Below are 23,479 nucleotides of genomic sequence, written 5' to 3' on the forward strand. Positions count from 1 at the left end.
GCATGGGTTTGGAATTCAGTAATTCAAGAGATAATTAAAGTAAGTAAAGATCATTTTCAAAATTCATTTTTCTTAAAAAAATTAATATTTTACATTCAATCTGAAAACGCTTTCCCAAAAACAATATGAGAAAACGTTTTCAATATTCTCCCAAAAATATTTTTCAAAATTTTTTAAAAAATATTTCCAGATTCTTTTCTAGAAACATTTCCTAAAACAATTTCAATTTTCTCACATTTTTCTTAATTACACTTTCTATACTATAATAATTCTAGAATATTAATACCAAGTTGATAGTTATTTATTTTTTTTGGTGTATTAAATCATCTAGTATTCAAAAATTATATTGAGCCCCGACTAATCCAAATTTGAGCCAAGTAGGACTACTAGGCGGTAAAACTCTCTCAACAAATATTTTAACGCAGCTGTATTCCTAAGCCTTCGCATCAATATTTACAACAAGTACCATTATTGTTTAAGTCCAAATTTGCTACTCAACAAAATAACAATTGTAGTCAAAATTACAACAATTTTTCTATAATAATTCTAGAATATTAATACCAAGTTGATAGTTATTTATTTATTTTTGGGTGCATTAAATCATCTAGTATTCGAAAACTATATTGAGCCCCGGTAAAGCTCTCCCAACAAATATTTTAATGCAACTGCATTCCCAAGCCTCCGCATCACTATTTACAACAAGTACCATTATTGTTTAAGTCTAAATCTGCTACTCAACAAGATAACAATTGTAGTCAAAATTACAAGAAGAAATCATTTAAGTCATACCAATACTTGAAGGCTCTCTTTTTAAAATAACATAATAAAATTAAGCAGATCACAAACTACTAAGCCTGAATTTTCAATCAGGCCAGTCTTATTTCAATTACGAAAGAATCAAACCTTGTAACACATACCATAGTGAAATTCCCGCCCTAAACAAAACTTAAAAATCTCTAGAGATTCACATAAAATTGTGGAAGTGCGGATGCTAAGATCGGCCTTATGACTGGACAAAAGCATTCACTTTTCCAATAACTGAATGGGGGTTGATTTAAGTTTTAATCTTAGATGAGTATCTCATCTGAAACTATCCGACCGTCTTTATGAATTGCAAGCGAAAAGTTAAAAAAGTTACCCACCCTTTCTTGCTGGCAAGAGTTCGTGGATTAAATTCATCCCTTTATTGACAACGGTAAATTTGATAATTATACACGGACAAAATTTTGATTACTCAAACACCAAAAGTAGGAGCGAGCAATAACCCTTTCTACAAGAAAATCAAGGAATCAGGTTATTTTGCAACCAAGGGGAATTTTGGTAAACAACTTTATGTACCAAAAGCTTTTTAGCTATCCTGAATATGTATGTAGCGATGTAATGCTGTACAATATGTAACTCGTTAATTTTGCCCAAGTAAAGCAACAGCTAAAGATTGGAAGAGTCGAAAACTCTGCTCTGTACAAATTAGTGTATTGCTTTCATCCTGTTGCATTTGGACCTGGAATGTGTCAAAATGATACTCTTCAGCCAAAATCCTGAAAACCTTGCAAGTGATTTGCTGATTTCAGATTTAGCCTGGTATGACCACCGGTGAATGTAGTGACCACAAGCCACTAACAAGTAATCCATATGCTGAAATCTAAACCCGCAAGCCGCTTGCCATGCAGTAGACCAGATGTGGGGCTATTGGACAAGAGCCTGCTTACCTGGACAACATGTCAGTTTATCAGTTCCAATTCAATAGCAAGTTGTAAACTCACTAAACATGTGAGAAAAAACAATATACACATCTTCATGGATATTCAAATTGAAAGGTACATGCAGCAACTTCTAGAAAAAATGGGGAAAAGTCCGAAAAATAATGCATTCTAGTTTAAATGCAGGCTTGCAGCAAAACTTCCCATCACACCAAGAAAGAAATTAAAGCTTCCAGAGACACCTGAGAACACTATGCTCAAGAAAAACATGCTTCCAAGAAAGAGAGTAACCTAAGAACTGAATTACAATAGTCACAATTTAACGTTTTAAGATATTTGCAAAACCCAGATCAGTAATTAATAAGGCCCATACTTTATTAAAACCCCCCCCCCCCCCCCCCAAAAAAAAAAAAAAATTATATGAAGGGTCTTTGAGGAAACAAGAAGATACCTCTACATCTCATCCTTGCATCCTCCTTTCCGGAATTAACCCTCTCTAAGTATGGAGCTATGATGGCATCCAATTTTACCAACCACAATGCAAGTGCAGATGATGTTTGCGGCATAGTTGGAAAGACTGCAATGATTTCTTCCATGACAGTATCAGCAATTTGTACATTCCATTGATACAACCAGCCCTCATTGATTGCACTGACAAAATCAGCAACAACCTGCCAAATGGATTCAACATCATAAAATGAAACTAGGATAGGCATCAACCAAAACAAGTTTCTGCTTGAAACCCCTTTATAAACATTTCAAAGAGAAAACAAAATGAAACCTGCAAGAGCTCGGCCAAAGATGAGGTGCGTCTCAGCCGTTTGACCCATAACTTATGAGCAGACTTTGTCCAAGCACCCACCAAGGCGTCTTCAGGCATAACCGACTGCACACATCAAGCAGGAAAAGAAAATAAGGATATAATAGAAGAATGCATAGCCATATAAGTACAATGGTGCACCCATGGTATTTATCAAGGAGTCAGGACCTCAGTGTGGAAAAGGGAATATGTCCAATTGCATAGCAATTTATATATAGCTCCTATTTTCCATACTCTCAGAAATATAGAAAGCAAGCATCACTATTGATTTTTCACTTCTACACACTAAACAAAGCCAAATAGCCAAATGACAACACACCTCAATTGCATGAACTGCAGCTTTCAGGGACTGCAATTGTGATGATAGGATTTTATGCTTTGAAACCAAGTGGTCTCCTTTACCCCTGCATGTAGCGGCATGGACAGCATATCTTTCTTCTAGATCAAAGTCAAGCTCAAATGTGGTATGGCATATCTTACAATGCTTCTCATCTCTCCAGTACAAATCGTGACAACGTTCACATCTGGCTAAAGCATCAAGGTAAGACCTTTTACCATGTTTTACAGCATTAAGATTCAAGTAAAAGGAATTCCATATCCATGCATCAAATTCTTGGAGACGGCTCCACATTCTGTGCTGCTCTTCTCCCTTCTTTCCCACATCAAGAACTATAGCTCCACATGAAGGCAAAGACTCTTTTCCAATCTCACTCAGCGCTAAATTGTTGTCAACATCAGAAACTGGAGAAGAACTGTCTTCTCTAACTAAATCTAGCTCCGATTGATCTGATTGTGCTACATGCCTGATTTCAGTATTGTTTACCAGTCCACTTGACATTGCCTGGCAGAGGAAAGCTTCTCGCTTCTCCAAAGATTCTATAAGAAGAGCCTCCTGCCTCCCCCGGTCATCCAAAACAGACAACAAGGCGCGCAAAGCCTGCACTTGGATAAAGTAAACACAAGCAAATTATAAGAGTTATGAAATGGTCAGATAATACAGAAAAGACCCATAGAATTAAACTTCACCGGAAAAAATAAACAAATCAGCAAATTTCAAACTCCAGAACAAAGGCTGAGAAAGTTACCTCTTCTGTATCAATCACTTCCCAGTGACCATCTTCTGAAGATTCAAAATAAACCCTCTTATGGCCAGGATCATATTCATTACAAGGGCCCAAGAAAAGCCAGTATCTATTGTACCTACGATCAGAACCCAAATATATAGATTGCATAGGGTGTAAATCAGTGGAAACTTCTGTTGCTTTTGCATCTTTGACACTGCTTGATTTCTCTTTTCCACAAGACTTTGATATCAATGAAAAAGAATCAAGCGGATGCAACTCCCGTGATGTGTTTGTTTCTCTTACACCATGGAAGTCCCCAGCATGGACCCATGACGGCCTAGGGAGACTATGTTGGTTTGGCAATGCTCTCTTTATTTTTGCTCCTGAACCATAATGACGAACACTAGGAACACTTTCAGCAATGGCTTTTGTAGGATCCTAAAGAAAATCAACAGATTGGGTATCAAGCAATCGGTCTTGAATCAAATCAAATACAAAATTAGAAAGGTGCTCAATCTAATAAGATGTCCAACTTGTATAATATCTCTGAAGGTCATAATTGAGCAGCAAATAATGCTGAACATGACAAATATGTAGACAAGATACAATTACCAAAAACAGTCATCACAATTTAATAGCAACACAATAGTTACTGATTCAAACCAAAAATCCAAAAATAAAGACCCAATCCAATCAAAATGGATATACTAAAATCATCATTTTTGACAGGGTTTCTTTCCGTTAGGGTTGGGGGGTTTGATGGAGACGAAAACAACAGCAAAGAAAAGCCTTCAAAAATTTAGTCGTGCAAAGTGCAAAATGATTACCTCCATTCTGATACTAGATCCAGCACTAACAAGATCAATTAAACCCACCAAAGCATTCAACTTCTCATCAATGGTTAAATCTGAATACTCGCCTTCCATAAGTCCCGATAACCATACATCTCCTCGATGAGACTCATCAATCTCCATGTATACTGTCAACATGTTATTTTCACTTTTACAGCAATTCAAGTACTTAGGTCTTCTTTGACGTTGATTTTCTGAATTACATTCAGAATCATCACGATTGCTGCATGTGTCATCATCGTCGGAGTTATCATCAACACTGCCAATATCCTCAGCATCTGATTCAAAATCATCGGCTTCCTTTGAAGTGTTAATACGTAGACGATATGTAGATGAAGCTATCTTCTCAAACAAAGTAATATCACTTGAAAGTGTTGAAGATATTAAAAGTTCAACCTCCTCAGTCGTGCTTTCAAGATTCAATTCAGCAATCTTCACAGCAAAAACAAATATTTAAGGTCAAAATATTTGGAGTTATCGCTGGTTTCTGTGCAGCATAACATGTAGCAATAATGATGAATAATCTAAATAGAAATGCAAGAAAATAACTTTTTCAATATCTTACCTGTGAAGATCTTGCCAATTGACAGACTTTCGATCCATTATTTCCTTGCTCTAACAGAATTCTAAATAGTTCGCCTTTCAAGGTACCCGGCCGAAGGCCATACTTCAGCATGAGGATCATTTCCTTAACAACATAAGAATGATAACTAAATATCAACATCCAAGCTTAAATATTGAGATAACCTAAGAAAACTGTTTACAAATAAAAAAATGATACGAACTAACCAAAAAACCATTTCGTCAAGGATATAGAGCAATTCAAGCAGTATACCACAAACACAAAATTAAAACAATCAAAATAAGCCAAGAGAAGCAAACAGACAACAGACCCATTGACTTTCATTTGATGAAAATAGAGCTCCTAAGGGACTCCTTTCTCGATGATTAGAATAACTTCTCGATTACGAAAGAAAATCATTGAGCAGGTGCCAATTAGTGAATACCTTGCTAAGGGACTCCTTTCTTGACGACCCTTGTTTCGAACCAAAACCAGCTGCAACCAATACTTGTCGCAGTATTTCAGTCCATGTTAGAGGGTTCAACGATTTGTTCCAAAACTCCACAAAGAATTCTTGATTTTCAACCTAGAAAATCAATGGAATTAGTAATACAAATCTGTTTGATGGTTACATATCTCTGCTACTAATAATACAGAGATTTTGATATGAACCAACTCAAGTACAGGAGAGAAAGGCGGGTGTAATCAACATAAAAAAATATATTAAAAAAATTGGACGAAAATACTAAAATATAGAGTAGCATAAGTCAAAAGGATCATAAAAAACCAAAATCCTTTGTTTTTAAACTAAAAGAAGAGTTTAACCAACAAATGCAATTTGAAAAATTATAATTTAATCAATGGCTGAAAATCTAGATCATCAATTTTAGTGAAAAAATTAAGGTGAAAATTTGATGATAGCATGCAGAGGTTTTGTCTCCAAAGAAACACTCTAGCAACTAGGAAGAATGATATGAGACAGACAGCATAGTGATCAACTAAATACCATTGTTGACGCCTTTCACTTAAATGGGTTGCATACTCACCGAGTGAAGTAATGCAAGAAACTTGCATGATACGCTCAAATGAGGGGGACACCCCCTGCCAAGTTCCATTTCAACATCAGATAAAAGAAGTTTGAGCAGGGCCACATGAATCTTACCCAATAACATGGAATCCTGAGGCACATAATATCAGCAACAAGGAAATCAACAACAAAGAATATATTGTCAATCAAATTCAGAAATAACTAATCCAAAGCTTCAAATGAACCAGTAGAGTTTTAAGGTAAGCTTAAAGATGAGAAATAACCTTATCATGGAATGCTTGAGCAAACTCATCGAGTGTGAATGAGCATATATCTACAATACCAGCATAAGTACAAAGGAAATGGAAGACCTGTCAAGACAAGCACTCTATGATTTATCAAGAAAATTAAAACCAAAGTATGAAACCAAATTGAGGTATTTAACTACCTTCCAAGGTGAAAACCTACATACCTAGCCAAAGAGCCATAGCAGAAAAATCTTTAACATTACAATTTCTTTTATCAGTCAGCACTTAAAACAGAATTTTATAACATGAGAGATGAGCATTATAAGTAGTTGGCTTCCATAATTGGTACAAATAGCATCAACCTCATCCAACAAATTGAACATCAGCGGACCCATTTGACATACTACACATAAACCAAATAACATTGCAAGTGGAAATAAAAGAACATTATTAATTAAGCAATAGTCCTCTCTGTTTACCTTAAACAATTTCTTGACAGTCTCTGGAGAAGAATCCCAAGGTTGAGTACCAAATGGTTGCTTCATCTTAACAGAATTTGGAGGAAACTTGGCCAGTAAATCTGGAAAAATCACAAAAGATTCCTGATATTGAAATTCTAGAACACCTTATGCATGCACAAAATAGACACATTATAGTAATAAACAGCCAATCTTGTTTAACTAATCTTAGACATTATATTTCTTTCCCGAACCGGGGGACCAAAAAAAAAAAAAAACCACCAGGCATTATAAATACCAACCTCTACAAAGAGAACAACCATGCAGTCCTTTAGTAGAAATATGATCACAACATGTTGGTGGATTGGGTCCAACTTCTAACTCTCTTAGCTCGAGCTCCTCATCATCTACTAGCATTGCAATTTGATCAAGGCGCTCCTGAGATATAACGCTATCCGGAGCGAGTTCGCATTTCTCTTTGTTTGGCTGCCTCAGCCTCTCCCCTTTGTCCAATTTCACCTGGCATGTTAAACCTGAGTCACTATTGCAACAAGCTATTCCAAGCCAAATTTTGTAATATTAGAATCACACTCACCTGTCTCCCTTTGGCAACAGGCTTCCTCTTATTCTGCAGATTATTGGCTAACCTTCTCTGTTTCTGAAAATGCATCTTATTATCAGCAAAGTTACTAACATTTGCTACATTATTCTATTCAAATGCCATGCAAGCCAACAAAAATAGTACATGATTAGTTGCAGATTAATATACTAACCAATAGAGAAACAATTTGTTGAGCCCTTTTCTTTCGAAGCGGTGGCTTTTGTGATAGAGGGGTTGCCATCTGAGGTACAACAGTGACTTGTCTATCAGCAACATCAATGCCAGTAGGAACAGTCCCACCATTTGGATTCATTACCCGCCAGGCAGTCATCAAACCTTTTCCCATACCATGCTTCCTCACATGATCTGTATTTGTGCAACACTCCTGATGATCTAACTCATCATGAATGGAAACCTTGAAATGGAAGTGAAACATTATGAAAAGAAATGTCAAAAATCGCCCAGAAAAGAATTTGGGGAAAGGAGCAAAGAGTTGGTTAAATCAAAAGAAGCCTCATAGCAGTAATCTCAGTATCTGACGATGCCAATAAATACATTTTCAGTACCTTTCTCTTTCTTTTTGCTGTTTGGTTCTCTTGCAAAGGAGGACAAGAATTTATAGAATCTAAACATGAAAACAGAGTATAAGTAAAATTTATACTGGAGATATTAACTAAGTCAACATAGAACTAAAGAAAATATTGAGTTATGAATCTAATCAAATGTACATAACTTCTATCTTCTGAATTGATGATGAAAGAGAAAAAGAAACAATGGCAGTCAGTTGCTATACACATTCATGCGCTCATAATAATAATTGTGCCATTGATATAGTAGTCATTATAAGGTAACTAAAACCTCCATGCCCCAGTTAAAAAAAATGCATGGCAGGAACTATCAAGCTCCAACTAACAGAACCAAATATCCATGAGACATACACTACCATTATGCTCTCAAATAATATTTTGACCTTGATTGAGCTTGGCAATAAAATAAAGTGTCCCACTCACAACAACCCAGTGGAATACAATGCACTAACATCTACACGTATAATTACATATATACCGTCTACTAAAGCAACAAACAAGCAGAAGATCCTTGAGTATACCTTTACTATGGAAAAATGCTTTAGAAGGAAGAGAGTCAAATTCCACACCAAGTGAAGGGCCATCCTTGCGGAATACCTTCTTCAGAATGTAATCAGGAGTTAACAAATCCTGAAGAACAGTAACTGCATTCTTCTTCTTACCAGTCCCATTGCAAACCATCAAGGATAAATGTTTATTGTGAATTAAGGAGTCCTGTTTTTTAACTATTTTTGCAGAGACAACTCCCAACCGATTTCTTCCATGGAAACCTTTTAGTTTCTTGCTTGACGAGGATGGTATGACTATCCCATTATCACCTTTGTCCCTCCTTCTCTTCTCAATAAACCATGTCCGGACCTGCTTGTACGTCAAATCCAAAGCTGCAGCAAGGCCCTCCATTTCACTTTTTGTAGGATACTTCTCTTCTGCATTACGCAATAGCATCAAGTTAACAAATCACTAAAACGAAGAATACGGTGGTAATATCAACGCAGCAAAATACATGATCTCAAGAACTACAGCAATAAACAAAATAAGTTTGAAAAAAGCATATCCCCAGTACTTAAAGCCAGAAAAGAACTTCCATAAAGTTAAACTCAAAACTAATCCTATTAAAAAGAAGAAATAAGACTGCTCAACTCAAACGTAATGGATGAACAGTAAACCTGAAAACACAACACTCTTATCTAACACCCAGTAATTATGAAGTTACAAAATCTTCAATATCAAATAAACAAAACCTCATTAAAAGGCAATTCCCACATACCCGAGTAGAATTTCAGGAGGGCCTTAGCCTGCAACGGCGTTTTCCTCTTCACCTCCATATTCTGTCCACTCCTTCGTTATATCAATAAACCAAATCAAGCTAAACCCATTTAATTCCCTGTAATCTGCAACAAGATGAAACAGAAAACAAGATAAATAAAAGAAAATTTTATAAAGAACAAAGAAACCAGGAGTTCAAGAAAGAAACGCAAATACATAAACAGAAATCAATCATTCACTCTACTGACTATAACGAAGTAAACAAATAAACCCAGAAACGTTTCAATCAAAACCAAAAAAACAAGTGATAAAGAGTGTCAAACTAACACTGAAAGGTTCAGCTTATATAATAAGCAGCGAAGAAAAAGGAATGAAATGGGAAGCGGAGACGTACGTGACCCGAGTGACGATGAGATAGAAATGTGAATCATGCAAGAGAAGCCTAATAGAGTGTGAGGGTTTTGTAGAAGAAGAGAGAGAGTATTGTAGGGTTTTGGGTTTTATCATCATTTTTATATCTACTGTCCTTTTTTTTTGAGGTTTTTTTTTTCTTTTTTCCCTTTTATATTTTCGTTTTAGATTTTTTTTTTTTTTTTTGTATTTTATTTTGCGTTTTGAGGATTTTATCTTTTAAACTACGGCCTTGTCAATCAAGAAACCATAAAAATATCTTCTTCAAAATGGACTTCTTTCTGACGATCCGATACCGTCTGATCGAGCTCGGTTATTGGGCTATACTTAATTCGGGCCTATGGTAGGAGTTTGGGCTTGCTTTTACGGGCCCAATAATCAAAAGGCGCCGGGGGAAATAAAATTTGGTCAGGTTCCATTCGAAAATCTGAAAATCTTTTCCGTTTTCGTGAAATTTTCGTTTTTCACCTGCGGAGGATTTGCTTTCAGAAGTCAAAACGATGGCGGATAATCATCAACCTGAAGCAGTTCCGAATCGCCCTTCTCTAAAACCCAGTTCGCATTTCAACAATTACCCACTTTGGAAAGCCAAGGTTCCTCTTTTTTTAATTCTCACTTCTTTTTATTTTTGCTTTTTTCCCCAATGTATTTAATGTTATTTTTCTTAATCATTTAACAATTGTGATATGAAATTGGATGTGGGTTTGTCATATGGATTAATTTTGTTTGCTTTTGTTTGACGAATTGTAGCTTAGAGACAACTGTTACAAGAGAGTACGAGAGGACAGGAGCCGTTTGCTTTGGAAAATGAGGTTGCCTGCTGCTCAATCTTTAAACCACAAGGTTTAATTTGTTACTTCACATCACTCGTTTCTTGTACCTGTTTCGATTTTATTTTTTTTTTGGTATACGATTGATTATCTTATGCATTTAGCATGCTGTTTCAAATAATCTTGCATTGGAACCTCGAAATTCCGTTACGAAAGCAAATTGTGAATTTAAAATGCTGAACATGTAAAATGGCCATCTGTGGTTTCTTGCTTTTCATTCGTATTTGTATGTGAAGCATTGTGGAATATTAAGACAGTGAAGAACTGATGATTCGTTAAAACATTTTTCTGGTTCTATATTAGCTCCCATCAGCTTTCATAGTTGGAGAAACTCAGGGTTTCTAGACACCTTCTTATGAAGACATCCAATTGTCATCTTTCTTTTTGTTGCAAAGTATGCATTTCTTTATATTTGTGTCAGACTATTTGAATCCAATTAATTGCTTTGACGTACGGTAGTGACTGATTTTGTTCTGGCATGCCCTTAGTTCTCTTCTCTACCTTGTGGAGAAATTCTTTGTAGAATTAGTTTCCCTGTATAATCCCTAGCTGTTCACTTTTTTTTTTTTTCCTTGGTTCCAGGACTTCATCAAATCTGCTTTTCAAGACATAGTTTCCGATGAACTGAAAAAATTCAAGAACTTGCCATTAAAACCAAATGACTGTATGGAAGTATCATCTCCTACAGCCGAACCCAATGATATATTATGGGAATATGATGGTCTTCACAGCACCTATCAAGGCGAATGTGAAGAAATATTATTAGAGATGCAGAGGATCTTTTATGAGGATCTCAGGGCTGAACCAACTAGAAAAGGTGAATTATGGTTGCTGCTCTACAAATCTGATTATATTCTCCTGATAACCAGAGGAGGAGGAGAATATGCATTGCAGTGCAAGTAAATATTTTGTGAAAACTTCTGTGGATGTGCTTTTTATCATCTTCTAGTTAACTAGGTATAGATTGTAGTCCTTTCTGTTTGTTCTTGGACTTTGTTCTTCTTCTCCACTTCTCCTCTCTGCCTTATATTATTGTACTCATATCTTGTGTTTGCCATGCTGCTTTACCTCATCTTGTTTCCAAGTTTGCTAGGCCTTGTAGTTTTGCGTTGTCTTTCTCCTCATTGCACACAGATTGGAGAATCTGCCTGTGTGTATGTGTGCACATTAGGAGTTTGTTCATGGTGTAATCATATCTTGAGCTTGAATTCTTACTCTAGCTTTTTGCAGAACCAGAAATCCCTGTTGAAACATGGGAAGATCAAGAAGATGAGTACTTGGCTAACGCAGTTTATGAGCATATGCACCTAAATGACCAGGTATAATTTCATATGTAAGAATCATGAGGTTTTTTTTTGTCTTTGCCTTTCCATTAACCCAATTCTGAACATAAATGAAAACAATATGGTTTCTGATGTTGGGTACACTTAGCCATGTGAACAGACATGGTGCCCCATATGTAAGCGAGGAGAGTTGCAAGAGAACTGCCAACTTATTTATTGCACTGGGTGTGAACTTCAGCTCAGCAAAGATGATGAGATCAATGTGGTTACCCTTCGAAATCGACTGGCTGATGTGCACACAGAACATCTTGATCGGGGCTGTAGATTAAAACCCAAGTTCCGCCTTGAGACTAGTTTTGGGTTAACTGCTTTGTACATTTTCTGTCAAGGTTGCAGTACATTCGAGGTTGTGATATAGCTTCTTTCATCTTTGCATAACTTCTTAAATTTTGATCCCACAGTGACAGTTTTCTTTCATTGGCTACATGCATACGGTACCTTACAAGTATTGTAAGTTGTTACCAGTGAATGATGTTCTGCTTGTTTAGATTTCAGAGGTAGTAAAACCACAAAAGAATGATATCAGGTTAATGCTTTCAGCAAAGCGCATGGTGGTCTTCTCGAGTTGATGCTAATACCTCTTCGACCAGATCTTTTGTACTTTTTAGTCCCTTAGACCAGATTTAAGTTGTATATTTTCAATTCCCGCTTCCAACTCGAATCTCAAACCGTTGTCGACATTGGTTTATTGATTGATTATGTAGGAAAGGGATATTATCATTTTCCCACTAAAGGTATTCTGACACATCATGTCAGTACCACGGTTTGATAAAACCATCAATTTACCATCAAATGTTTAAACTGTTAGTATTTTTCCACCGTTCCGTTAAAATTCAGTTAATATGTAACGAAAATTTTATAAAATGTCAATTTTACCTTTGGAGCGTAAAAGATCATGTAATTAACCTTGAGCTTATAAAATTGAGCTTTTGCTTTATCTCAGCAACAAGTTGAGTTTTATGTGATTTAAGATTAAAATATTAATCAAATTACAAAATTATGTCATTTAAGAAATTATGTTTAAGTATTTACTTAATTAAAGTTTTAGTTAACCAACAAGTGACTTACATTTAAAATTCTAGTTGATCTCTCATTTGAGAATGTTAATTCACTTACTTAGCATTATGTGGTATTTTCTTTAAAGATTTTGAATTGTTTGATGGTTGTGAGAGTAAAATTTAAAATAATAAAAACAATATAATTATCATGTTAATGTAATAGTCTGGGTTTTAAAAAATTTTAAAAATAAATATTTTTTTCCGTGTGAAAAGGCTCGAAAAAAGGTTTATTCAACTAAATATTATTTGGTCCCTATCATTTTAAAAGTTTAATATCTTACCTCAAAATTAACATACTTTTTATTAAGCATTAACCCCTCAAAAAATTAAATCCTATGGCATTTCGCTCCAAAATTTCCAATTCTTAATTTGCCCTAACCAGAGGACCCAATCCATTTTTTTTTAATTTTCTCCTAAAGATTATTTGGATGTGAATAAAAAACTCATCCACTAAATTCGTGTGATAATTATATGGTCTTTTACGCTCCAAGGGTAAAATTGACCTTTTATGAATTTTCCGTTACATATTAATTGAGTTTTAACGGAATGGTGGAAAAATACTAACAATTTAAACGTTTGGTGGTAAATTGATGGTTTTACCAAACCGTGGTCCTGACATGATGTGTCAAAATACATTTGATAGAAAAATGATAATATCCCTATAGGAAAATATCTCCGTAGTCATATTGTTGGTTTCAACTTATTTTTATTAATGTGAAGACATTATAATTTAATAGAAAATTTTATTGGTGTGACGTAATTATTCTTAGTACAAGTGATGTAGAAATAAAGAATGCTTTACATTATTTTTATATGATTGAGAATCTACTAAGTCATCTTAAAAAGTTTAAATGTTTGTGTTCTTTTCAATTTTTTTCTCGTAACGCAATTTCTATATATATTATATAATAATTGGTAATAACTCTAAAAAATAAATCATTATCCTAAGCAACTTAGGAAAAATATTTAATTTAGTTTTAAACCTCTAATGTAATACAACATATATTTTTCAAATATACAAACAATTATTATAATACGAAGACAAGTTTTTTAAGATTGGATTTTGAAAAATCGTAGCTTATTATATAATACATAGTTTATTCATATTTATAATTGATCTAAATTAAGATCATAATTTTTTATAATTATATGAAAACATTCTTATATAAATTATTACTATAAAAAGATGGGAAAAAGACAATGAACCCCCTAACATTTTTAGAAAAGATACATAAAACCTCTTAATGTTTCAAAAAAGACATATAACCCCATTTTTGTTAGTAAATTTCATTTGTTTTAGTAGTAAATTTATTTTTAATTTATAATTACTACTATGTCCCTATAATAAATAAATCAATATATTGACTTAAGACATGTCATCGATGACGTGTATAATAAAATCAATAACTTTTTACTTAAAACTTAAAATTGAGATGAAATTACCTTTTACAAAAAATATTCACTCTAAATTATAAATATACTCTTTTTAATGATAGGATGATAAAAAATAATGACTAATAGATAAAATTAAAATCAAATTTATTTTCTTCTAGAACAAATCAGGCAAAATAAGATATTAAATAGACTTATGTACGGATGAAAGGTAAATTGAATAAACAGAAAGTAAAACCAAGAAGTTCATTGTCTTAAATCAATATTTTAACTTATTTATCATAAGATCATAATAGTAATTGTAAAATTAAAATAAATTTACTATTAAGATAAATAAAATTTATTTATAAAAATAAGGATTATATATCTTTTTTAAAACCTCCTTTTCCCAAATGTTAAGGAGTCACTGTCCTTTTTCTTAAAAAATTTTGACTGCAATAATTACGGTTTATTAATCATTTAGTAATAATAGTGGTTCCTACGGATGTATATGATTGTTTTAAACTTTTCAAACCAGAAAATGGATATGCATGGTATACTGCTTGAAAACAAAAAATGGAATGGAAGAAATAGATAGCATATATTTGCCACGTCCTGCCAAGAGTTTGCTTCCCAACGCAGCAATCATACAAGGATCATTCATACAGTCGGTTTGATAGTAACGAACATATTGGTATTCACTCAATATACCAAAGACCCACGGCCAAAAAAACCCCCACGAAAATAATAACTATAAATGAATTAACACCACAAAAAATACAAACGTCCGTCTCATGAAAATGGGATGACTGAACTCGAGCACCAAATATTACTCTACACGAACAAAAGATTACACCTCCTGATGCATATGCAGGAACATTTGTTTACAGCAAAAGAATAGCGCGCAGACACTTGGACATAGGCATCTTGGCATATGCGAAAGGGCCCCCGAGCCTCCCTCTTATCAGCTGATAGACATAATATGACGTGAATTGAAGCAGAATGTGACAGCAGATTGAAGAATGTATCAGCTGAGACAGTCAATATGGTTCCACTCCCAAGAATCAAGAAGTTTGAGTAAAATAATTGTTACTTGAACTCAGAAGAGCTCCTCCGAATTGAACTTGTTCCAAGCTTCCTGTTTTGTTTAACAATTGAAAAATGAGCGCAAATTGCATATTTTTCACTATTCAGACGTAAATGCGTTAAACACGGTGTATAGAAACTCCAATTGCATATTTTTCACTATTCATGTTTGCATGTAACAGTAGCTTGTCATCGAATTGACAGCAAAAAGTGAAACACCCAAAATAGTAAACTAAAAAACTATCTTGCATAGTAAGATTGAAGCCTTCAAGGCATAATAGTATGAAAAAACGACAGTATATTTGTTGTACCTTAAGCAAATCAAACACCTTCTCAGCAATATACTTCTGTTGGAGATTGGCTCCTTTTTGTTGCACTTTATCAGGATGGATGCATAAAGTTGCCTTTCTATAACACTTTTTAACCGCAGCAGCAGTAATCAAATCAGTCAAAGAAACAGGTTGCCAACCACTTTCAGGCCAGAGCACCTAATTGTTGCAGAAAAGATTCATAAGATCAGATGGTGATAACAGTATAGTAAAACTACTAATTAAACGAAGTTGCTCATTCTGCAGAACCTAAGAAAAGTAGTTATAGCAGCGGTCATGCTTAGGAAAGTCAATTTGGTTGGGGAATTAAGAGATCTACAAACATTGCTCTCCATCTCTCTCTATCTCTGCACGTGCGTGTCTAACTTAACAGTTGCTTGATAACTAGATGATAGTTCTATTTCCTAGTACACAAAATTTGACTCATGTAGAAACTTTCTCATAATAAATTTTGCTACATTAAGCACTACTTGGTCCTCAAACATTTTAGATTTCTTACGATCTAGAATCTGTATTAGGTACTTCAAGCTTCTCCAATCTCTCATCAGCTAACAGTACCATCGAAAGAGCAGGATTCTTATCTCGAAGCCAAACTTTGAGGTCCAAAAAGAAAGTTATAATTCTAAAACCTACCTATGGTCTAGCATTACGTAGAAGTAAATAAGTTTATTCTTTCTGTACATATTGTTCACAATAAGATGGTCGAAAATGTCAGAATAGTGAAAATAGTTTACACTTATTATGTTTCCAGACTCAATAAGAGAAGACTTAAAACCGGCAATGCATCTAATGAGTACTAGTGTCATGCCAAATAGTGTCTAGTTTAAGGGCAATGCATCTAATGAGTACTCGTATCATGCCAAATAGTGTCAAGCTTCTGACTGCCCGACACTACGCAGCAGAAATACAGACAGCAGATTGCCAAAACCTAGAAAACTAGAATAGAGATATGGTGTAAATACAGTGATAAGATGATGTGTGTCTAGAGATATGGTGTAAATACAGTGATAAGATGATGTGTGTCTATGCATGCACAGCAAGGCAACATATTTTATAAAATGATGACATAGAAGATTGCAGGCAAGATTTACAGAGTTGCGACAACAACAACTTATCATAAAACCATGAGATATAGGAATGATATGGGAGTACTTTTTCAATATACAGTAAAGTAATAGAACATACACACAAAACAAGAATAACTCACATATTGCATTGTAGCTAAGAGAGCGCGTATATTCCCTTCTTTTCCAGCAGCCCAGCGCTTAATTTCAACATCAAGAGTTTCTGCAATCCTCTGGAATCAACATAGACTAATATTAGACAGACAATGAGAAATGGAAGTAACCTCAACAAGGAGATAGTTCACTGGGGAAAGCACATGCAAACAATATATGTATACATCATATTTCATTCTGCACTCCTTAAAACAAGATTAATTATCAAATCTAATTGATTTGTTTCATAGCTTCTAGTAAATGACAATTAGGATTGAGTTTCCCTAAATGACCTGCACATAAATACAACTTAGAATTGGTTTCTATTCTAGGTTATATTGACCTGCACTAAAACCCAAACTGAGTTGGAAACTGATTTGCAAGGAACTGCCCCTATCCCAGCCCTCAACCACAAACAGTAAGAAGGTTCCCAGCTCAAGACCCCCCCCCCCCCCCCACAACAACAAAACCAAAAAAAAACCCCAAAAAAAGGTAATATAACTGTACAGTGCAGTAGCAGCGAAGGCTGTAGCAATAAGAGTCCTAAGGTTGACCCCCTCAAACACAACAACCAACATTCTTATAGAGAAGCAGATGGTGGGAAAGAAAGAATAATGAGACAAGAAAACATGATTCAAATAAAATTCATTGTAAGCAAACATGATTCAATTAAAATTCATTGTGCCCTACTTACATGTCTCTCAGCTTGATCCCTTTGGGCTTGAAGGTCACGTTCATTCTTCTCAGCCAGAGCTTTTGCCTGAACAAAAATTGCATGCACTTAACAAAAGGAGGTGGAACTGAGCATATGGACCAACCCTAAAAGGTAGAATAATGGCTTTCATGCAACATATAATACATACCGCACGCTCCTGCGTCCTTTGGTGGCGTTCTAACCTGGCTCTTCGTCTTTCTTCAGTTTCCCCTTCAACATCTTGGAACTCTCCAGCTGATGATCCAGCAGCTAATGGAAGGAAGTAGTCCAGTCAATTAGTATTATACGGAAAAGAAAACAAGATATCTTGTAGTATTACCTCCAAAAATCGAAGAAAGATCATCAACAATATTTGTAGTAGAAGATGCTTTCCTCATGTTAGATGAGGCTCCAACTGATGTCCTCCTAGCTGGCTCAGGGCCTCCTTTGCTCTGGCTATCAAACAGGGAATCCTGAAATACAGAGATTCAATATATAAGGCTTCTGAAACTGTAGAAAGTCTGAACATAGACAGATTTTAAAGTTCAGGTTCTCACTGAAGTGTTGGCCCTTGGCCTAGGAGCACTGCTTGGTCGGGAACTCATGCTAAAAAAGGACTCAAGATCATTATCATTCTTTTGTTGGTTTTGGTTTGCCCTTGCTGCAGCAGCAGCTTTTTCTCTAGCCTCTGCAGCAGCTCTTTCCCTGGCCTCTGAAGCAGCCCTCTGTACAGCAGCCCTTTCAGCTCTCTGCAGTGCCTCGGCTTCAGTCCTTGCAACAGACGCTCTTTCCCGTGCTTCCTTCTCCCTTGCTTCTGCATTTGCCCTTTCCCTAGCTTCTGCAGCAGCTCTTTCTGCCCTTTCTCTTGCTTCTGCCGCAGCCCTTTCACGAGCTTCAGCTTGTGCCCTCTGAACAGCTGCTCTTTCCGCACGCTCTCGGGCTGCAGCGTTTGCTTTATCAACAGCTGCCCTTTCAGCTTTTAGGCGAGCTTCAGCAGCTGCTCTTTCTCGTGCTTCTCTGGTAGCCCTTTCCACAGCTTGTCTCGCTTTTTCTCTTTCCTTCTCAATCTCCCTTGCTCGCTCCTTCTCTTTCTCAATTCTCTTCTTTTCTCTCTCTTTTTCCTCCCTTTCTCTCTCCCTCTCTCTCTCAAGTCTCCTCTGTTCTTCCCCCTTTTCTCTCTGTTGCATCTCACGATCTAATCTCTCTTGAGCATCTTGTTGCGTAGCTCTCTCCTCTCTATCTGGTTGAACAGATTCTCTACTTCTTGCAGCCTTGAAAGACTCCCTCTCCCTCATTTCCTTAGCATGGCGGAATTTAGCCTCTGCTCTATCCATAGCCTCCTTCATTGCGGCAGCAGAAGCTGCAGCAATGGAGCTTTCCACATCTTCAGGAGAAGGAACTTCTCCATATTCATTAACATTATTCCAGGACCTACTCATAGCAAAATCCTCAAGTTCATCAATTTGAGATGCTGCTGAGCTCCTTGTTCCAGCATGGGTTGACTTAGGGCTATGAGTACATTGAGGGGAATTTGAGAAAGAAGAATACTCATTAGCCTTCTTTCTTGCATTACCAGTCTCTAACTTAGAAACTCGTGTAGGTCTTGGAGGTGGGGGCCTTGAAGGCGGAGGAGCACTTGTGGGCTGCGTAAAAAGAGGAATCTCTGAAACAGTAAGCCACAAATCTTCAGCTGAATCAAACAGATCTTCTGATTTTGGAGTTGTGTTGACTTGTGAATTTGTCTCGCTAGGACTGGCACTTGTGTAAGACGGGGGAGAAGTAGCCCTACCAGCAGATCTAAGAGAATCAGTTGCACTCATATAGGAAGGGGGAGAAGTAGCTCTACCAGCAGATCTAAGAGAATCGGTTGCACTCATATAGGATGGGGGGGAAGTAGCTCTACCAGCAGATCTAGAAGAATCAGTTGCAACACTCGGCATGTTAAAAAGGGTGTCATTGGATCCCTGAAAATTATCAACAGGTGTATTATTCTGTGCATAACCATCAAAGTTTTCCACTGAAGATCTATCAATTGATTCTTTTCTGGGATGAGTCTGGGTGCCACTCACGCTTTTACTTCTTAAAGATCTATCATTCCCTCTCTTGTTGATCTCAGGTGAAACTGGAGGCACAGATTTCCCAAGAATATTAAGGGAATCTAAATCATCAAATACTCCCCCACTTACAGATGATCCATTTACTTTTGCACTTCCAGAGCCACCAAATTTACCAATTTCTTCCAGTCGATCAGTGAACACCTCTGAAGACGAACCCACGTGGGTTGAAGTTGATTCCGAAACTCCAAAGGGATCCTCCATCACACTAGATGCTGTCTTGGTTGAATTAGAAGGTGGTTTTTGAGACTGACTGGACTCTGATGTTGACCTGTGCAAGGGAAAATAGATAGGAGCTGCATATATTAATTCGTAGGCAGAAACTATAACACAAAGGGCATCATGTCATACTGAATCACATATACTTTCTATTATAAGGGTGGTATAAAGTTGAATATGACAAAGAAAAGCGGGAAAAAACCAAAAACAAATTCTGTCACATTTTTATGTTAATTGCATTTCCCACATCTATACATGAAAGTGAAACTACGACACTGACTTGTCAAAACCCTCAGCTGAATTTCTGTCTCTTGTCCAGCTGAAATCTTATTTTCTTCAATTAGAACATCCTCTGTTAGATTTCCAATCAGGATTTACATAAATCTCATATCATTCCAATTACTGAATTTTGCTGTAGAAAAAACAAATTGATGTGACAACTTAGCCCTAAAAACACTCAATTCTTCTACAAAACAAAGTTGCTGGCTCACTGCCCAAAGATAGAATGCCTCTGCAATGTCTTACAGAAAACAACATAATTTGGCTTCAATATGGCTTCCTAGGTCTGCAGGGACTTTTACGACTTGCTAGGACACATTTTACTACATTGAACAAAATAACACTAATCTTGTCGCAGCAAGCACATTCCAAGAGTAAAACACTACGAAAAAATTGCAAATGCCACCTTTATGTAAATATATTGCAGACTAGCAACATTTTACTTACAATATATAATGACATGGTTTTTGTTTCGTAACACCACATTCCAGACTTAGATTTTCAAACATTGCCACCAATTACACTCCAATAGTACTGCTCATATTTCTAGGGTGGATAGAGCTATATTTGCAAACACATCAAAATGTCATATTTCACATCAAATTAAAAGATTAAATCAAAATGCAGATAAAAGAACATACCTGTTACTACTAGGAGACCTACTGCGACCAAAACCAGGCAACAAATCATCAAAAGCCGACACATCTTTCTCTGATTTCACCCTCGATTCCGTTTCTTTTTTACCTAAATTGCCCAAAAGATCATCCAAGGGCGAACTCTCTCTGGCGCTCTCATGTTTCGCCGACGATCTCGAGAACGAGGCAAACACGTCATCAAAATTCGCGCCCGACGACGAAGCCGCCGCAGCCGGAGTCGATGAGGTCCTTAATCCAGGCAATCCTTTGAAAATATCTACATCGTCATCATAAACCGGCTTATCATAAACCGGCATCGAATTCGCATTCGAAGAACCGGAAATAGAGCCGTAATCAAACGACGACGTGTTACCGCTGCGAGAATCGACGGCTGAAGTGGAAGAATACTTCGGCGTACCGACGAACACGTCGTTGAAAAAGGGTCCATCGCGATCGTGATCGTCGAACACATCCGTCGATCTTAGCGAGGAGGATTTTGGGAATTCGGATGCATTAGATCCGAGTACGAAACTCGAATTGCTAGCACGAGACGGTGCCATTGGAGCCGACTTGCCTTGCGGTTTGAAGCCGAAATCTCGGGCCAAAAGACTTGGAAATTCATCCATTAATTCCAAAAACAAATCTGACGGCAGTGATTGAACTGAAATTTGGTTTCTGTAATGATTCAGATCTGGGGCAAGGCGATGGCTAAAGGAACAAAAAATGAATGAAGGGCATCAAAAGAAGGTGAAATAAATTGGAGGGTAAACAGTCAATTATTGAATAATTAGTTTTTTTTTTTTATAAACTGAAAATTAACAATGATCTTAAAAGGAAAAGGAAAACAAAAAAGGAGAAAGAAAGAACCGAGTTAGATTAATAATAGCAAGGAAAGAGGAGATGTGAAAATATTTGTTTTTTTTTTTATTTCAAAATTATTTTGTGCTTGTACTTCTTCTTCGTCTTCCTCTTTCTTCGAGGCTTCTATCTATGCCGTGGGCTAAGACACGTTACTGTTTATTTCCATTTTCATTTTGCTCTTGTATTTTTTTTTTCCCCCCTGGTGATGGATTAGTTTTGAGGTTTGATTTTTGTTGAGGAGGATTTGGGATTTGTTTATTTTTTGAAAGGCTTTGTTATTTGGGACTTGTTTCCGGTTTCACCCTGATTTTTGCATCTTTGAAGTATATTTTTTCAGAGGGCAAAATAATGTTTAGATCCCCGTATTATTATGAGTTCTTACGCAAGATGTACTTTATCTATTAGTATCAAAGAGGCTCCTCGTACGTTGTAAGTCGTAAATAAGAATTAGAATTCAATGCTAGTATTCACTAATTTGATCATTCACACTGATAAATTATGTCTTTTATTATTATTATTATTATTATTATTATGATGGTCATGATGATTAGGGTGGGTGTTTTATAGTTCGATTCGATTTGGAGCCAGAACTGAAACCGAACCAAAACCGATTGGTTCTTAAAAATTCAAACCGAATAAAAACCAAATTTTAAAACCGAATTGAATTCGGTTTGATTTTGAAATTCAGTTTGGTTAGGTTTGGTTCAATTCATATATCTTCTAAATTTTCATTCATAAAAGCATGATAAACTTTAAATCCAACTATTAAATACACATGTTTCTCTCGCAAATGGATTCTCACTATACACACCGATTTCACACTTATGGTAGCCATAACCCACAAGATTCAAACACTAGAAGCACAAAAACAAAATACATCAGCACAAAAGCAATACAGCCCACGAAATTCAAACACCAGCAACACAAAAGCAATTTACAACAGTTAATTTCACACTTGTAGTAGCCGCATCCCACAAGATTCAAACAGCCAACACAAAAGCAACCCCTCACAAGATTCAAACAGAAGTAAAACAAACACGCAGCATAAATAAATAAATAAATAAATAAACACCTGCAATAGCGAAGATGACGGGCCGACTAGGAGTGATGAGTGAGAGACAAGCAACGTGAATAAAGCATGAGTAATGATTGACGACGGTGAGACAAGCAGCGAAGGTTGAAGATGACGAGCTAAGTCGACTGATGGTTGATGAGTGAGACCGCGAGATGATCGTGCTTGAGGGGCTGCGTCCACGACGGCGTTACCGTGAGAGGCTGCGACCGAGAAAGATTATCGTGCCGCTGTTGACCGTGAAAGATGGATGTCGATTTAGGGATTTACCGATTGGGGTTGTTCTTTGTTAGGAACTAGCAAATGAAAATTGATTTTAGGTTTTTATATTTTAAATTTAATATATATTTTAATTAAATTCAAACGAACTGATTGGTTTGTCAGTTTGGTTCATTTTGGGCCAAACCAAATACAAACCAATCGTTCGTAAATTTTCAAACCATTCAATTTTTGTCATTAGAACCAAATTGAATTTTTTTTGTTCGATTCGGTTCGGTTCAGTTTGGCAAAAACCGAACAGTTTGCCCATCCTTAATGATGATGATGATGGAAATTTAGGGTTGGGATGTTATTGGCCCAAATCAAAATAAGTGACGTAAATTGTAAAGGAGCAACGAATGCTTAAAAAAATTTATATAGAAAATTATAGGTGTTGTTTGGCACACCTCTCATTGATGAGATTCAACCTTATGATTAGATCATCTCTAAAAAACTCTATTAATTTTACTTTTCAAATATTTATTTGCTTACTTATATGGTAAAAAAAGAGTAAAAAA

The 23,479-nt window shown here is 36.0% G+C and overlaps 3 protein-coding genes across 7 annotated transcripts; 1 reads left to right on the top strand and 2 right to left on the bottom strand.

Moving 5' to 3' along the window:
• Window positions 1–1,165: 1,165 nt before the first annotated feature.
• Window positions 1,166–9,736, bottom strand: LOC102620965 (homeobox-DDT domain protein RLT3). 2 transcript variants are annotated; one of them, XM_006469320.4, is made up of 18 exons: window positions 9,579–9,736; window positions 9,186–9,309; window positions 8,440–8,844; window positions 7,898–7,956; window positions 7,504–7,746; window positions 7,326–7,388; window positions 7,033–7,249; window positions 6,752–6,852; window positions 6,309–6,395; window positions 6,044–6,175; window positions 5,443–5,583; window positions 5,001–5,123; window positions 4,412–4,867; window positions 3,606–4,022; window positions 2,840–3,457; window positions 2,482–2,586; window positions 2,152–2,371; window positions 1,166–1,709 (listed from the first exon to the last, which is right to left on the bottom strand). In XM_006469320.4, exons 2-18 carry the CDS (start codon window positions 9,241–9,243, stop codon window positions 1,687–1,689), a joined length of 3,468 nt encoding a protein of 1,155 aa, XP_006469383.1. In that variant the 5' UTR covers window positions 9,244–9,309; window positions 9,579–9,736; the 3' UTR covers window positions 1,166–1,686. The 2 variants fall into 2 exon arrangements, with proteins under 2 accessions (XP_006469383.1, XP_006469384.1); XM_006469321.4 differs by having other exon boundaries at window positions 9,512–9,713.
• A 268-nt stretch (window positions 9,737–10,004) lies between these two features.
• LOC102620514 (uncharacterized) lies at window positions 10,005–12,492 on the top strand. Of its 4 annotated transcripts, none has more exons than XM_025095727.2 (5): window positions 10,005–10,188; window positions 10,346–10,438; window positions 11,008–11,242; window positions 11,662–11,744; window positions 11,857–12,492. In XM_025095727.2, the coding sequence occupies exons 1-5, from the start codon at window positions 10,096–10,098 to the stop codon at window positions 12,124–12,126; spliced, it is 774 nt and encodes a 257-aa protein (XP_024951495.1). In that variant the 5' UTR covers window positions 10,005–10,095; the 3' UTR covers window positions 12,127–12,492. The 4 variants fall into 4 exon arrangements, with proteins under 4 accessions (XP_024951495.1, XP_024951497.1, XP_006469381.1 ...); XM_025095729.2 differs by having other exon boundaries at window positions 11,869–12,492; XM_006469318.4 differs by having other exon boundaries at window positions 10,007–10,188; window positions 11,656–11,744.
• A 2,282-nt stretch (window positions 12,493–14,774) lies between these two features.
• Window positions 14,775–21,900, bottom strand: LOC102620227 (auxilin-related protein 2). The gene is made up of 8 exons (XM_006469317.4): window positions 20,777–21,900; window positions 18,081–19,908; window positions 17,864–17,996; window positions 17,693–17,793; window positions 17,524–17,589; window positions 16,820–16,909; window positions 15,595–15,771; window positions 14,775–15,335 (listed from the first exon to the last, which is right to left on the bottom strand). Exons 1-8 carry the CDS (start codon window positions 21,394–21,396, stop codon window positions 15,297–15,299), a joined length of 3,054 nt encoding a protein of 1,017 aa, XP_006469380.1. The 5' UTR covers window positions 21,397–21,900; the 3' UTR covers window positions 14,775–15,296.
• Between the last annotated feature and the right edge of the window lie 1,579 nt (window positions 21,901–23,479).

The sequence above is a fragment of the Citrus sinensis genome, chromosome 2, assembly GCF_022201045.2.
Source record: "Citrus sinensis cultivar Valencia sweet orange chromosome 2, DVS_A1.0, whole genome shotgun sequence".
Classification (NCBI taxonomy): Eukaryota; Viridiplantae; Streptophyta; class Magnoliopsida; order Sapindales; family Rutaceae; genus Citrus; species Citrus sinensis.

Excerpts from the sequence above, each read along its gene's own strand:
- LOC102620965 (XM_006469320.4), bottom strand. The coding sequence starts at position 9,243 with ATGGAGGTGAAGAGGAAAACGCCGTTGCAGGCTAAGGCCCTCCTGAAA. Across the intron at positions 6,396-6,751 it reads CTGTCAAGAAATTGTTTAAG|GTCTTCCATTTCCTTTGTAC; the intron begins GTAAACAGAGAG and ends TTGTCTTGACAG. Across the intron at positions 5,124-5,442 it reads GAAAGGAGTCCCTTAGCAAG|GAAATGATCCTCATGCTGAA; the intron begins GTATTCACTAAT and ends TATGTTGTTAAG.
- LOC102620514 (XM_006469318.4), top strand. The coding sequence starts at position 10,096 with ATGGCGGATAATCATCAACCTGAAGCAGTTCCGAATCGCCCTTCTCTA. Across the intron at positions 10,439-11,007 it reads CTCAATCTTTAAACCACAAG|GACTTCATCAAATCTGCTTT; the intron begins GTTTAATTTGTT and ends CCTTGGTTCCAG. Across the intron at positions 11,243-11,655 it reads GGCTGAACCAACTAGAAAAG|AACCAGAAATCCCTGTTGAA; the intron begins GTGAATTATGGT and ends AGCTTTTTGCAG.
- LOC102620227 (XM_006469317.4), bottom strand. The coding sequence starts at position 21,396 with ATGGATGAATTTCCAAGTCTTTTGGCCCGAGATTTCGGCTTCAAACCG. Across the intron at positions 17,997-18,080 it reads GGCCAAGGGCCAACACTTCA|GATTCCCTGTTTGATAGCCA; the intron begins GTGAGAACCTGA and ends TCTGTATTTCAG. Across the intron at positions 17,794-17,863 it reads TCTTTCTTCGATTTTTGGAG|CTGCTGGATCATCAGCTGGA; the intron begins GTAATACTACAA and ends TCCTTCCATTAG.